The sequence below is a fragment of the Tauraco erythrolophus genome, chromosome 2, assembly GCF_009769465.1.
Source record: "Tauraco erythrolophus isolate bTauEry1 chromosome 2, bTauEry1.pri, whole genome shotgun sequence".
In the NCBI taxonomy this organism is placed as follows: Eukaryota; Metazoa; Chordata; class Aves; order Musophagiformes; family Musophagidae; genus Tauraco; species Tauraco erythrolophus.
In genome coordinates this window covers 42,714,410-42,729,926 of record NC_141466.1, presented here as the reverse complement: position 1 = coordinate 42,729,926, position 15,517 = coordinate 42,714,410, and the positions used below count along the sequence as shown (strand labels likewise).

The following is a 15,517-nucleotide window of genomic DNA, read 5'->3' as shown; positions in this document are numbered from 1 at the left end:
TACATTTGAAAGATTTTGCAATGTAAAGACTTTTTTGTGACAGAACACAACTTCTAGTGCGGCATTTTGTGCCTCTTCTAGCTTTAAAGTGGGGGTGAGGAATATGTATTTTTTGAGGAGAGGTTACTTTGTTCAAAAGTAACAGTTATCTTGTATGATTAAGAAAAGGTTTCTGTCTACTTTTTATGCGCTTTTTTGTCTTAGAATTAAATCCTTTGAAATTTACTTTTTCGTCCTGTTCACTGAAATGAGGTACAGTTCTGACTGGTGAAAGTAATTATTTTGGCTAGCGAAGGTTTAATAAGTATCTCAAACTGTCTGCTCTTCTTTCACATACTGCGATAGGAAGTAGTAAGGGATTTGCTGTGTCAGTGAGAGGAGCAGCATGTACCTTCAGATTATAGATAGGGTTGGGGATGTAGTTATTATTTGATGTGTCAGACTATTGAGATTTCAGTAACAGGGCGTTGAGATTCGGATCAGTTAGTGTCTGAAGACTTTACTGTGAGTGGAACACAAAAATAGCATAGAAGAACTGCTAAGAACGAATGAAATGCTCAGATTTACATTTCTTGTTCTTTGATGTGTGGCAGGGCTTTGGTGCCACTAAAAGCTAAATCTTTAATTTTAAATGAGAAATTAATATAATAAATAGAGGATTTAAATAAAGGAACAGGTGGCAAATGGATACTTACAGGTTGCTGTTTCTGGCATGCGGCTCTGTTAGTGTACCTCGGCCTCCTTCACAGCAATATTGATGTTTCAAATAAAACTGCTGAGTACCTGTTGCTGTTAGGCAGGTCTTTGACAGTGTCCTGTTTGATGGCAGATGGGCGAAGGAGAAAGATCAAATTTGATGATGCTTCAAGGCTGAAGCTCAGCAAACCATATTCGATCAAAAGACACTGAAGTTTTAACAGTTCTAAAGATGTTTTGGTGGCTATATTGCAAGTCATATGCTCATAAATCAAATTGCTTGTCCTGTCAAAAATGTTTTGTCAGTTAATTTAATTCTTGAAGACTGCCTTAGATGGTGGGATTTGAGCCAGTGTGCACCAGAGTATAAAGTGCATCAGCGCGAGAGCTGCAAAGTTGAGGTTTTCTTACCGACTCTGCCCCTGCTGCACTGTCTGGTATTGATTTCCCTTTTTATCCCATGATGCGTTTGGACTGTGAGCTCTGTTGGCCAATATCTGTTCCTATGGAGGACCTGGGTCTTGGTTGTGGCTTTTGGTGCTAATATTTATGTATTAGTAGCAGTAGTAGTAAATTGTTCTTATCTCAACCCACGGGTCTCTTTCCCTTTTCTCCTTTAATTCTCTTCCTCATCCCCGGGGCGGTGGGGGAGGGTGAGTGATCGGCTGTGAGGAGTTTGGTGTCCGGAGCCACCTAAACCACGACAAATATCCATTAATGTTTTAAGAATGAATGCAACTTCTGGTGCTTAAAACAGGGACACATGGTAACGTAGTATTAGTATTCAGTTAGGGACTTGTGACTTTAAACTTTAAGGTTTTGTGTACAAGGAAGAGGGAGGATGATAGTGAATCTTGCCTGTGCTCAGCATCAGCACTTTGGAGTGACATTGATTGGTAGGTGGGTTTTAAGTGTCAAGGTATTAGTGGGCGCATGGGGTGGTCTGACATCACAGCTCCACTGAACTAAGATGGACATTTGATTCCTTTAGTGCTCTGTTTAGGTACAGTAATTACCAAAAGACTCAGGCTAGGAATTAATTTTTTTTTTTTTAGACTGCCTATGTTGTTAGCTAACTTCATGTCAATTAAGGGGCAGTTTCCTTCTTTTGTGGAAAAGTTTTTGCCAGTTTGTTACTTTATTTCATTCCTCTGTGACAGTGCTGAGTCAGCTTTTCCCATTTGTTTTGACGTCTAAGATGCTCTTCATCCAAATAGCTCTGTTCCTTTTCTGGCCAGCATTTATTACTACTGCTTGAAGAAATAAACGTAGTACGTGTTTTTTTTTTTATGGAGTCAGTTACTTTTGTTAGGGCTAGTCCTTGCTCTGAGTCATTTGGAGTGCATAAGGTGAAGGAAGGTGTTTACAGGACAACAGACCAGGTCTTATGTTTTGCATGTTGCAATATTTCCAAGTTGGTCTGGTCAATAACGAGATTTACAAGAGCTTTTAAAAGCACTAGCCACATTCAGTGAATTGGAAGCAACAGACACTATTCAGAAAGGTACACAAATCAAATGGAAGGAATTGTAATGTTACTATGCTATCTTCAGCAGCTTCAAACTCACTGATTCAGGTAGGTCAGTAAAGTAGATGAGATCTTCAACATCTAGGATTTTGAGTATCCTAAATAAGCAGTACGAGCTTTTTTCCTTTCTTTGGTTAAGTTCCTTCAGATTTTAACCTCACCTGGTTCCCAATTTAAGCTTTTGTTTTGTTTTAATTTCTTTGTAGAAATACTTTATTTTTCTGAAGTCCAGTTTCTGAAGACTTTCATAAACCAGATTTCTTGGTAAATTGACAATCATTGAAAATACAGGAACTTATATTTTATATTCTTTAGTTTAGAATATAAACTAGTACACGAAAGTCAAGTTTAAAATGTAAACTAGTATATGAAAGTCACCCCCTGGACAGAGAGAGGAGGAGAGAAAGTAATTACAGTAAACGTTATTTAGAAGTGTGAAGCCTAACTTTCACTTAGGAAAATAAATGGTGTAGGAATACTATTAAAACTGAACAAAGCGTATGTAAAGGAAAATAATAAAATATCAAGGCAAATATATTTAATGAAAGTCCAAACATGTTGTTGGAAAACTAAACACTTGCATATATCTAGTGTTTGAGAGACTTAATTTAGAAGGCAGTCAAATACACAGTATGCTTGGCCTGTACATCAGCTAAGAAACACTTGGGACTTGTAGTGGTAGAAACAATTTGTGATCGTCTCTGCTTGAGGTGGGTTTTAGATAAGATGGTAGAGACATACTGATGCAGCTGGATATCTCCAGCAAACTGTTTTGCTCTGTTCTGATGAGAAAATAATACAACAGGAACTGCAGTCTTTTTTTTTTATCACTTTCACAGACAAACTAAACAATGTGAAACCTTAAAGTGTACAGTATCTCTTGTTCAGATATTAGTCTTCCTTCCCCTCTAAGGTTAGTTTGAAAGGATATGCTTGTTTGTGATCTCAGTTTCTTTCCTTAGTGATCATTCTGGCTATTTATCTTTTATTTGGAGAGTCATTTAGGGCTGCTAGAGATGCAATGAAAAAGTAGTAAGTGAGGACAAGATAAAAATCTGCCGTATCAGATCCTACAGCATGTTTCTTTCATACCGATATTTGTTAGGATTTGAGGCAATATTATGATGTACTTAATTAAACTAATTCAACTACTGAAAAAAATGAGTTTTATAAACTGGAAGTCTCAGACTGAAAACGAAAATTATGTTGAAAGCATGAAGAGATTTTGTTGTAATTTCTTTGTAGAAATTGTAACATAATGTAGGAGAAATTGTAAACATAATGTGGGAGAAATTCTGGAAGTCATGTTTAACTGACATACTTTTTCTGTTTAACAGGGTTAGTTTTAGTGATGGACCTCTTAATACTGACAGATTTTGGTTGGTGGGTTACTTCTGTGAGTACCTATTGTTGCAGTGGGAGGCTGATTGAAACAAATCAGTGGCAAAAGCAGAAGAGAAATCTACTTTATTTAAGGAATTGAGGTGAATGCTCTCTTATACCTTTAGCTTTTCTTAATAGTCAGATCTCATTGCACTCGCTCTCCTGTATCTTGCTGTGCTGTGTGTTGCAGCAGTCTCAATGCATGCCCTGATGCTCCAGGAGCGAGTGGGTGGGAGAAGTTTCACAACTGTCCAGGCTGAGCCTGTCTGGAATTTCCACCTCTGTTGTTTGCTCCTCCTCTTCTTGCTGGTTCTCCATACATGAGACTTTGCATATTCTGTTGCTTCTGATTAACTACCCAGTGGGAAAACACCTTTGAATTATTGCACGATGGGAGTATGCTTGGTATGTGCAATTTTGCTGTGTGTGATGCCAAGCCACTGGCCTTTAGGGTTCAAGTGGAGGACAGAGCTGTGTTCCAGGGGAACGTGATTAGAGTTATCTTTGGAAATAAGTGACCATGCAAAACTTAACTGTGTTTCTACCTATACCTCTGGCTATTTTTCCTGCTGTATGAAATGTTTCAAGTGCAAAATAAACCATTCAAAAATGATAGAACTATAAAATGTTTAGGGTTGGAAGGGACCTTAAAGATCATGTGGTTCCAACCCCGCTGCCATGGACAGGGACACCTTCCACTACACCAGGTTGCTCAGAGCCCCATCCAACCTGGCCTTGAACACTTCCAGCGATGGTGCATCCACAGTTTCTCTGGGCAACCTGTTCCATTGCCTTAACACCCTCACAGTGAAGAATTTCTTGCTTATATCTAACCTAAATCTACTCCCAGTTTAAATCCATTTAAATCCATTCCGTTGCCTTAACACCCTCAGAGTGAAAAATTTCTTCCTTATATGTTATCTAAATTGACTCTCAGTTTAAAGCCATTGCCCCTTCTCCTATCACTCCATACCCTTGTGAAATATCCCTCTCCAGCTTTCTTGTAGGCCTCCTTTAGGTACTGGAAGACTGCTATAAGATCTCCCTGGAGCCTTCTCTTCTCCAGACTGAACAACCCCAACTCCCTCAGGCTGTCTTTATTGGAGAGGTGCTCCAGTCCTCTGATCATCTTTGTGGCCCTCCTCTGGACCCACTCCAACAGGTCCGTGCCCTTCTTGTGTTGGGGACTCCAGAGCTGAATGCAGTATTCCAGGTGGTGGGTCTCATGAGAACAGAGTAGAGGGGCAGAATCACCTCCCTCGACCTGCTGGCCACGCTTCTTTGGATGCAGCCCAGAATATGGCTGGCTTTCTGGGCTGCCAGTGCACATTGCCCGCTCATGTTGAGCTTCTCCTCAACCAACACCCCCTAGTTCTCCTCCTCAGGGCTGCTATTGATCTGTTCTCTGCCCAGCCTGCTTTTGTGCTTGGGATTGCTCTGAATAATGTGCAGGACCTTGCACTTGGCCTTGTTGAACATTATGAGGTTCACACAGGCCCACACCCCTCAAGCCTGTCAAGGTCCCTCTGGATGGCATCCCTTCCCTCCAGCGTGTCGACCATGCTACACAGCTTGGTGTCATCTGCAAACTTGCTGAGGGTGCACTTGATCCCTCTGTCCATGTGACTGACAAAGATACTAAATAGTACCAGCCCCAGTAACCAACCCCTGAGGAATGCCATTTGTCACTAGTCTCCACTTGGACATCGAGCTATCGATCACAACTCTTTTGAGTGCGACCGTCCAGCCAATTCCTTATCCACCAAGTGATCCATCCGTCAAGTCCATGTGTCTCCAGTTTAGAGACAAGGATGTCATGCCGGACAGTGTCACATGCTTTGGAGACATCCAGGTAGATGATGTCAGTTGCTCTTCCCTTATCCACCAATGCTGTAACCCCATCGTAGGAGGTCTCCAAATTTGTTAGGCATGATTTGTCCTTAGTGAAGCCATGTTGGCTGTCACCAATCACCTCCTTATTTTCCGTGTGCCTTGGCATAGTTTCCAGGAGCATCCAGCAGATGCTCCATTATCTTGATAGGCACAGAGGTGAGACTGACTGCCCTGTAGTTCCCTGGGTCTTCCTTTTTTCCCTTTTTAAAAACAGGGGCTATGTTTCCCCTTTTCCAGTCGGTGGGATCTTTACCAGGCTGCCATGACTTCTCAGATATAGTAAATAGTAGCTTAGCAACTTCATCTGCCAGTTCCCTCTGGATCTGCAGATGCATCTCATCAGATCCCATGGACTTGTGCTTCAAGACCTTAGATGGTCTTGAACCTGATCTACAATGGGTGGTTCTTCATTCTCCAGTCCCTGCCTTTGCCTTCTGCGACTTGGGTAGTATGGGTAGAGCAATTGGCAGTGAAGTCTGAGATGAAAAAGTCGTCAAGTACCTCAGCCTTCTCCATATCCTGGGTAGCCAGGTCTCCCATTTTCTTCTGGAGAGGGCCCACATTTTCCCTAGTCCTCCTTTTACCACTGACATACCTGTAGAAGCTTTTCTTGTCACCTTTGGCATCCCTGGCCAGAATTAATTCTATCAGGGCTTTAGCTTTCCTAACCTGAACCTTGGTTGCTCAGACAATTTCTCTGTATTCCTCCCAGGCTACTTGTCCTTGCTTCCATCCTCTGTAGGCTTCCTTTTAGTTTTTGAGTTGGTCCAGGAGCTCCTTGTTCGTCCATGCAGGCCTCCTGGTGTTTTTTTTTCCCCGACTTCCTCTTTGTCGGGATGCACCGCTCCTGAGCTTGGAGGAGGTGATCCTTGAATATTAACCAACTTTCTTGGGGCTCTTTTCCCTCCAGGGCTTTATCCCATGGTACACTTCACCAAGCAGATCTCTGAAGAGGCTAAAGTCTGCTTTTCTGGAGTCCTGGATAGTAAGCTTGCTGATTGCCCTCCTTGCCTTCCTAAGCATCTTGAATTCCACCATTTCATGATCACTGCAGCCAAGGCTGCCCTTGAGCTTCACATTCCCCACCATCCCCTCCTTGTTGGTGAGAACAAGGTCCAGCATAGCACCTCTCCTCATTGGCTACTCTATCATTTGGAGAAGAAAGTTATCATCAGTGCGTTCCAGGAACCTCCTGGATTGCTTATGCCCTGCTATTGTCCCTCCAACAGATATTGGGGTGGTTGAAGTCCCTATGAGGAGATGTGAGGCTGCTCCTTTCTGTCTATGGAGGGTGCCATCCACTCAGTCTTCCTGGTGGGTGACCTGTAGCAGACTCTGGCTATAATGTCTCTCCTATCCCTGCCCTCCCTTTAATCCTGACCCATAAACTCTCAGTTGTCGCCTCATCTGTCCCTAGGCAGAGCTCCATGCACTCTAGCTGGTCATTGACATAGAAGGTGGCACCTCCTCCTGCAAGTCCTTCCTTAAGAGTCTATATCCTTCCATTCCAACACTCCAGTTGTAGGATTCATCGCATCATGTCTCTGAGATGCCAGTAAGATCATAGCATTCATGCATTTTAGGCATTGTGTGCGGGAATAATTGTGGGTTTTTTTTGGTAGCAACTATTTCTAGCAATTGACTGTATAGCAGGAAGTGTATCTTTCATTGTCAGTCTCTGGAGATTCTGCAGTTCGTGTGATAGTTAATCTAGTAATGCTAGAAATAGTTTTCTAAGCTTGGTACTGTACAAGTTGTGTAAAGAATTGAACAGTGGTGTCTTGAACCAGGTAAAGCAAAATTTTGATTCCTTGGACTTGATTGGCATAACCCCTCTAAGAATTTGTTCTACAGTTTTTAAAATAATTTAATCTTAGATTTTGTTGTGGTAGGATTTTTTTATGCAAAACCACTTTATTTATATCCTTATAGTGACTTTTTCATGCAAAATTTGGATAGAACTGACACTTAATCATTGACTTATGCTCCAGAAATAAAGCTTTCAATAAAATTCCTCTAAAATTTTTTAATACCTAATTAGGTGTCATTGAAGGTGGCTGTGGCCATTACATATATAGTTGCTTTGAAAGTTATTTTGCAGTGCTTTTAATATTCTGAATGGCTTCATGGTTGTCTTGTAAAGTAGGTGTTCTCTTTTCATCGCTTTGCTGAAGACAGAGGTTAGTTTCTGTCAGCAGCAATTTTTGTAGCAAGAGCTAACGTTCTCTTTGAGCTTTGCTACTCAACACTACTCTTAATGAAGTGGCCAGCACTACTTTGGTAACAGCAATGTTTCAGTGACAGTTACGTAAATGTTCCCCTCCTATCCATGAAAACACTTGAGATATATTATTGTAAATGTGTTCAAAGTCCCTGCCACTCTTTTGTATCTAATTTTGGGTACAAAAAGTTTCTTACAGTATTTCATGAGTGTTCTGTTGCAGCGTCCTTGGCAGGGTTCACCATCGTTTTATCCTGTGTCTGTTATTCTTGTGCTTGTGTGATGCTAATATGAAAAAAAAAAACCCCTGTCATTACAGAAAGGTGTTTTAAAGTACTAGATTGGGTCATTTGTAATTATTGTCTTTGAGCTACTGCAGCTCTTGTGGTTTGTTCTGTATAGTATCTGATCGTTGTAACTACATGGCATAATATGGATTGTACAGTGTAGCATAGCACTTCCGCTGTTAGTTTGCTGCTTTATTTGTTGCCAAATTTGGAAATTACGTTGACAACTGTGAAAAGAATGTAGACTGCTGTAGGTACTAGTCGGTGTGATGTGTATACAGATGTACTGCATTACTTGATAAAAATAGCCCATTTTTTGGTATAGAGGGCTTTTAAATGATAACATGCTTGCTGCTGTAAGGCTGTTACCTACTTACTAAATGCACCTGATTTGGCCTGACTTTCCTTCTTGCTGGCTGTTTGGTCAGTAAAACGTTGTGCTTTGTCATGGTTAGTGTGTAGATACCATGTAAAGACACCATGCTCTGCAAAGACATAATGCCATACCTGACAGTTGTTTTCTTCTGAGCTGCCCTATGGGAGAAGGAAGAAAGACCGTCTTTTTTAAAAAAAAAAAAAACAAAAAAAAACCAACCCACCAAACACAAAATGAAACGTATTTCATGCTCACCTCAAGTTTTTGTCAATTTATGAAATTAAAGGAATTGCATCAGTAGGGTTGAAACTGTAGCAGAGCTCTTACATATATGTATGGCTAGGATTTTCCCTGTTTGCTAAACCAGAAATGTCCCATTAATGTGTATAAGGAAGCATACTCACTGTTCTAGTAAGCATGAGTAGATACTGGGTTTATTTAGTGCCAGGTTGCTGGAGTAGGAATCTAGGAATTAATTCAAGCACTACGAACTCTACATCTCGCTTCTCCTCTTCCTTTGATGCGTTCATTCAAAAAAAGTAAGCCTACCTAATATGTGGGAGAAGGATGATGAAGGAAGGAGCAGGAGAGAACATATGCTGGTTTTCTGTTTCCAAAAGCTTGAATAGTTTTGTGTGCACCAAAACTGGTCTCGCAGACTTTCCTGTGTGCCAGATCAAGCCAGGTGCTACTGCACTTCTCCATTTTTCTTGCCTGTGTAACCATATTTATTATAATTATCTCTCCCCACTCTTAAGTATCTGCCTATGTTAAACTTCTGAAGAACATTTTTGCTGACTCTTTTTCTATTCTGTTGTGTAGTTATACGTTCTTATTAGTTGAATCTCTGCTGCTATAGTTGCATATCTGCTATATCACGAAGTAGCAATCTAGAAGATGGGGAATCCCTGCTTGTAAAATGTAGGTGTTATCTTTGAATACAGTTCCTTAAGTTTTACCTAAACCTCAAAACTGAAGTTTCTAAAACGCTCCTGGCCTTTCTGAAGCCACGTTAGAATTCTCCTATGCTTGATTGAAGTCAGATTTGTATACAAAATTTCTGTAATTTTATGGAATGTAATAAGTGAAAAATAATGGAGATAAGGCCTTGCTGCTTAAAAATAGTTACTTGTTATGAGGTACTTGGTAGTTCCTCTGTGAACAGAAATACAATCCTTCTCAATTTTGGGCCTGGTATGGCAGGCTCCTGAGCTTTCTCAGCTCCAGTGATGTTAGTGGAAGCTGACCACACGTTTACATTTAAAGGTAAAGAAAGATGTGTGCCCATAGTGCTGCTAACCAGGTTGGCTTGTTCTTGATTTCGTCTTCCCTCTGGTGTCCCACTCCCTTGGATTGGTTAAGGTTTAAACAAATTTTAGAAAGGAGGTGTTTTAGTTAACCCTTGTTTTACACACTCTGTAGGAGTGGCAGAACTCTGATGCTTATAGCTGAGTTTATATCAACTTAGCATGGGATTTCTTTTAAAAATTGTCAGTTAGAGAATTGATTTTTAGATATGTAATGGGCCATACTAAGCCATAAGCAGATTTTTTTTTTTTTTTTTGGTTACAATTCTAAAATACCTTAAGCAGTCTTTATAAAACACAACAGCCAAAACAATTTGCTGGTTTCTTAGGTGTTTTACAATTTGTAGCTTATTTTCTTATGGTATTTTTCTTGTCTTTCTATAGGGCTGAAAGACACACAGGAGTCTTCATGGATATAGTTGATACATTTAACCATTTAATTCCTACTGAACACTTAGATGATGCCCTATTTCTAGGATCCAACCTGGAGAATGAAGTCTGTGAGGATTTTAGTACAAGTCAAAATGTCTTAGAGGATTCGCTGAAGAACATGCTCAGCGATAAGGATCCTATGCTAGGATCTGCAAGTGCCCAGTTCTGTTTGCCTGTTTTGGATAGCAATGATCCCAATTTCCAGATGCCTTGTTCAACAGGTAAATGTTACAATTTTTTAAGATTACAATTTAAAATACAGTTATACTCTAGTACCAACCCTTTTTCTTAATGTAGAAATAATAATTTGGGATTCTGTCTCCTTCCTGCCCTTTTTGTTGCGCTGCTTACATGCCTGGCATGTAAACCATGTGCAGTTCTTTTTAACTCGGTCGCGTAACAATAGAGGAAGGCTCCTAATCTGAGTCAGAAGTAATTTAGGTGATTTCTTTAGTGTAAGTACTGTACTTGATCAGTGAAGTTAATAGTTGTCTTAAAAAAATGCGGTCATTCTGGATTAACAGCAGGAGTGAGTTGTACAAATTACTGCTCTGACCTCAGATTTATTCTGTTAGTGCTAGGCCTTCTAGGACTGGGCAGATACCAGATTCTGAGTGTTTTGCTTTGGTTGGCTTAAAACAAAACCCTAGAATGGTAGTGCAATTCTCGTTTACTGTTTGGGAACACCTGATCCAGAATGAATTTCGAGCAAAATAAAAATAATCTTAGGAGTTGTGGAGTAGTTTTGGAAGATCAAAAGAAAAAAGACGTATACAGTCCCTAAAGTTATTGATGAATAGTTGGAATAATTACATTGAATTTGGTGTAAGAGACAAAAATATACTCTATGCTTAATATTATTTTTATTTAGCTGGAAGTTTAAAAAAAAATATTTTTTTTAAGGTTCATTACTGAAAAATGTTGTAGATAACTGATTATATCAGCATTTAATTTTTTTTCTAGTAGCTTTTATGAATTGTTTCTGGAAATTTTGATAACTTCCTGATATAATACATACTTTGTTTCTATTAACAGACTAAATTCTCACCTTCACTACATTAAGTGGTATTACAATATGGAAAACCAAATCTAAGATTATATTGACTGACGCAATATGAAAAAGTGAGATACAAAGCGAAAACAAGATGTTTGAACTTTTTACTACTTTAGTGGAACTGTATTTGAGATCATCTGTAAAGTTTTTGTTGATTGTTTCTGTAGTCTGTACCGTTATACATTTTTGTCTGTAACTAACCAAACAAAATTCTTTCACTCTTAATGTACATAAGACTGTACAATGTACACAACTAAACCAAATTCCTCCTCTGTAATTTTTTTATTTCCTTCCAGTAAAACAGTGATGCAGATTCTTGTTTCACACTGCAGCCTGTGCATCCTCCAGTAAACCTACACTGCATTTAAAATTTTCTAATTAACTCATAGGGTACAGCTGGATATTTTGGAAGTTATGGGGAGACTTATGAGGGCTTTTTGGCACATATTTCTCCTAGAACTGATCAGCAGTGCAACAATTAATACTATTGATACTTAAATATAATAATAATAATTAATTTTTAAGGTTGCTGTCTGTTAAAATAAGTGACCTAACTCATTTACTTGAGGGCTGCTATTTCAGGCTGTCTGCAGACTAGGGGAATCAAAATGGATTTGATTTATGCTGAGTTCATGAATTTAATGTAGTGGTTTTTTTTAAATCTGAAAGCAAGAGCAGAGCTACATTTCAGTAAGTAAATTAAAACATGTAATTTGGAATTAATGTATAGAATCATAGAATGGTTTGGGTTGGAAGGGACCTTAAAGATCATGTGGTTCCAACCCTGCTGCTATGGGCAGGGACACCTTACCCTAGATCAGATAATGCTCAGAGCCTCATCTGACCTGGCCTTGAACACTTCCAGTGATGGGGCATCCACAACTTAATCTGGGCAACCTGTTCCGTTGCCTTAACACCCTCAGAGTGAAAAATTTCTTCCTTATATGTTATCTAAATTGACTCTCAGTTTAAAGCCATTGCCCCTTCTCCTATCACTCCATACCCTTGTGAAATATCCCTCTCCAGCTTTCTTGTAGGCCTCCTTTAGGTACTGGAAGACTGCTATAAGATCTCCCTGGAGCCTTCTCTTCTCCAGACTGAACAACCCCAACTCCCTCAGGCTGTCTTTATTGGAGAGGTGCTCCAGTCCTCTGATCATCTTTGTGGCCCTCCTCTGGACCCACTCCAACAGGTCCGTGCCCTTCTTGTGTTGGGGACTCCAGAGCTGAATGCAGTATTCCAGGTGGTGGGTCTCATGAGAACAGAGTAGAGGGGCAGAATCACCTCCCTCGACCTGCTGGCCACGCTTCTTTGGATGCAGCCCAGAATATGGCTGGCTTTCTGGGCTGCCAGTGCACATTGCCGGCTCATGTTGAGCTTCTCCTCAACCAACACCCCCTAGTTCTCCTCCTCAGGGCTGCTATTGATCTGTTCTCTGCCCAGCCTGCTTTTGTGCTTGGGATTGCTCTGAATAATGTGCAGGACCTTGCACTTGGCCTTGTTGAACATTATGAGGTTCACACAGGCCCACACCCCTCAAGCCTGTCAAGGTCCCTCTGGATGGTGTCCCTTCCCTCCAGTGTGTCAACCACGCTACACAGCTTGGTGTCATCTGCAAACTTGCTGAGGGTGCACTTGATCCCACTGTCTCTGTGTGACTGACAAAGATACTTAACGGCACGAGCTCCAGTAACCAACCCCTGAGGAATGCCATTGGTCACTAGTCTCCACTTGGACATCGAGCTATTGATCGCAACTTTTTGAGTGCAACCATTCAGCCAGTTTCCTATCCAAGTGATCCATCCGTCAAGTCCATGTGTCTCCAATTTAGAGACACAGGACAGTGTCAAATGCTTTGCACAAGTCCAGGTAGATGATGTCAGTTCTCTTATCCACCAGTGCTGTTACCCCGTCATTGTAGAAGGCCTCCAAATTTGTTAGGCATGATTTGCCTTTAGTGAAGCCATGTAGTAGCTATTCAAAAGGACATGAAGTGTTCTTGCTGTTGCTTGCTCCTTGTAGGTCCTGATAATAACTGTCATTATTTTGAGATGGTGAGACTGCAGTGTGTGTTTACAGTTTTTCAGTTGAGAATAATTATCAGTTTGAAGCCAAGTTTCTTTGCTTATGTTTTTTCCTCAAGTGTTCGTTTAGCTCATGAGTTTTGATTTGTCTGAGACTGTTGGTGATCTAACACAACTTAGGTAGTTTGCTGGTAAGACTGCAGTCATGTAGGATGATAGTATCCTTGGTAAGAATTACCCATACAAAGGCTGTTTTTTCCAGACATCATATGTGAAAGCTCATCTTTGCACCAACCTCAATTTGTCTAAAAAAGAAAAAAGCATAGTTCATCCCACAAAACTTGCCTTACATCCTTAGAGCTACAACGCCATTGGTGTATCATACAGAATGATAGCTGTATTCTGATCCTTCCATTTCTTTTTTTTCCTTCTCTTTGTATAATCTCACTGTGAGTTTATTCTGTAGTGCATTAAGCAGTATGATAACAGAATGGCTGAGTTTTGACTCTTCTTTTAACATTTTCACCAGGGTTAGAAGTGTACCTAGCAAAGTGTATTTCAGTATTGTTACCTAATTATGTTAGGCAGGGCAAGACGTAGGAAATACTGAAATGGTAGATGGTAGTATTCCTTACACTCTTGATTTCATTCCTGAAGAGTTATTTTCCAGAGGCACAAATTCATTTACCACAATTTTAGACCTTTAAACAGTGTTCTGCATGACTTGTGCCTAGACCATAGAACAGTTTAAGAAAAGGAGCAAAATGCTTATGGAAATTAGTTCAGAGGGTCAGCAAAGGACAGATTTATCATGCTGGCTTCTCCATGAATAACTGGAACATACTCTATTCTGTCCAGTTTTTAAAGTGGTGAAGATTTCATGCTACAACTTATTTGATTGCTGTGAGCAAGCTGAAGAGATAAAGGTAAGAGTAGTTGGACTGAGGAAGTGATTTGTTTAAAAAGGTATTTGGTCTCATAGATAAAATGGAGGAACAGAAGGCATGACTCACTAATACTTATTTGAAAGCCTGATTTGAGCAGAGTTCAAGAGTATTTGTCATGCACAAAACAAGATACTATCTTTATATTCTTTCAACCCAAAGAACTTGTGCCATCTTATAAATATGAAGTTTCTTATGGGAACATTAGTATGTGTGAGTGGCAGGAGCTTTGAGAAAGGCTTGTTTCAGGCCTGCTTACCCACATACCAAATTTCTCAGGATTGTGACAACATTTTTCTCTGCTTTACTTTGGAGATCAAGTCTTTTTGTCTAAGAACCCCTTCTCTCTTGCTCTTAAGTTGGTTTTGGGTATGGCTTCGTCTTTTGCTCTTTTTCTTACTGCTGTATTGACATTAGTTCTTGTTGGGTGTTATTTACAGGCCTAATCTAAAGTTATTACTGATCAACGTGATATCTGTCTGGCTCAGCTTTACGGTTTATTTTTCACATCATTCATGATGAACTAAGCTTTTTTGTTAGTACTAAGCTCTTTTTATGGTGAATTACCAGTTATCTGACTATGTGATGGATACTGGTTAATTGGTTATATATCCTTTAAAGTACCTGTCTGTAAGACAGAAACACGTAGATGTTTGTGAGTTGGAGTTTGATTTGTAGGCATTGTTTGTTAGACATCTACCCAGAAAATGCAAGTTTTTTAAGTTGGCTTATAAATGCTTCTGTTGTGGAGAATAGTAGCATAGAATGGTTTGGGTTGGAAGGGACCTTTAAAAGTCATCTAGTCCAATCACCTCCACAATGAGAAGGGACATCTTCAACTAGGTCAGGTTGATCAGAGCCGCATCCAACCTGACCTTGAACGTTTCCAGGAATGGGGCATCTACCACCTTGCCGGGCAACCTGTTCCAGTGCTTCACCATGTTCATTGTAAAAAAAAAAAAAAAAAAGTCGTCTTTGTATTTTGTCTGAATCTATCCTCTTTTAGTTTAAAACTGTTACCCCTTGTCCTGTCACTATAGGCTCTACTAAAAAGTCTGTCGTTGTTGCTCACCAGCCTGGGCTGCGGCACCAAGGACACTGTTGCATCTTCCGCAGCCAGGAGGAAATGGCCTGCCTCTTGTGGGCAGGGTCGGTACCTTGAGTTGATTAGTAATTTATCTCAACTCAGTCCAGCTGGGTAATAATGACTGGATGCCATAATTCCCCCTTTTTGTTTTACAATTTTTGTTTTCACAAAGGCTTTATGGTGAGCAGAGACCCGGCCCATTCATCCAACTCCAGCACGCTTCCCTCCTGCGAATACCACGTCGAGGCTTGCGGCTTTACCTTCTTCTCCGAAGGACTCTCGCTC

The 15,517-nt window shown here is 40.2% G+C and overlaps 1 protein-coding gene across 1 annotated transcript in view; it reads left to right on the top strand.

The window, feature by feature from the left end:
- The window catches only part of PHF3 (PHD finger protein 3), a 59,694-nt gene that overhangs the window by 2,742 nt on the left and 41,435 nt on the right, over nucleotides 1–15,517 (top strand). The window contains exon 2 of the mRNA XM_086631355.1: nucleotides 10,076–10,344. Within this exon, the coding sequence (XP_086487481.1) occupies nucleotides 10,101–10,344 (244 nt within the window). The 5' untranslated portion in view covers nucleotides 10,076–10,100. The remainder of the gene's footprint in view (nucleotides 1–10,075; nucleotides 10,345–15,517) is intronic.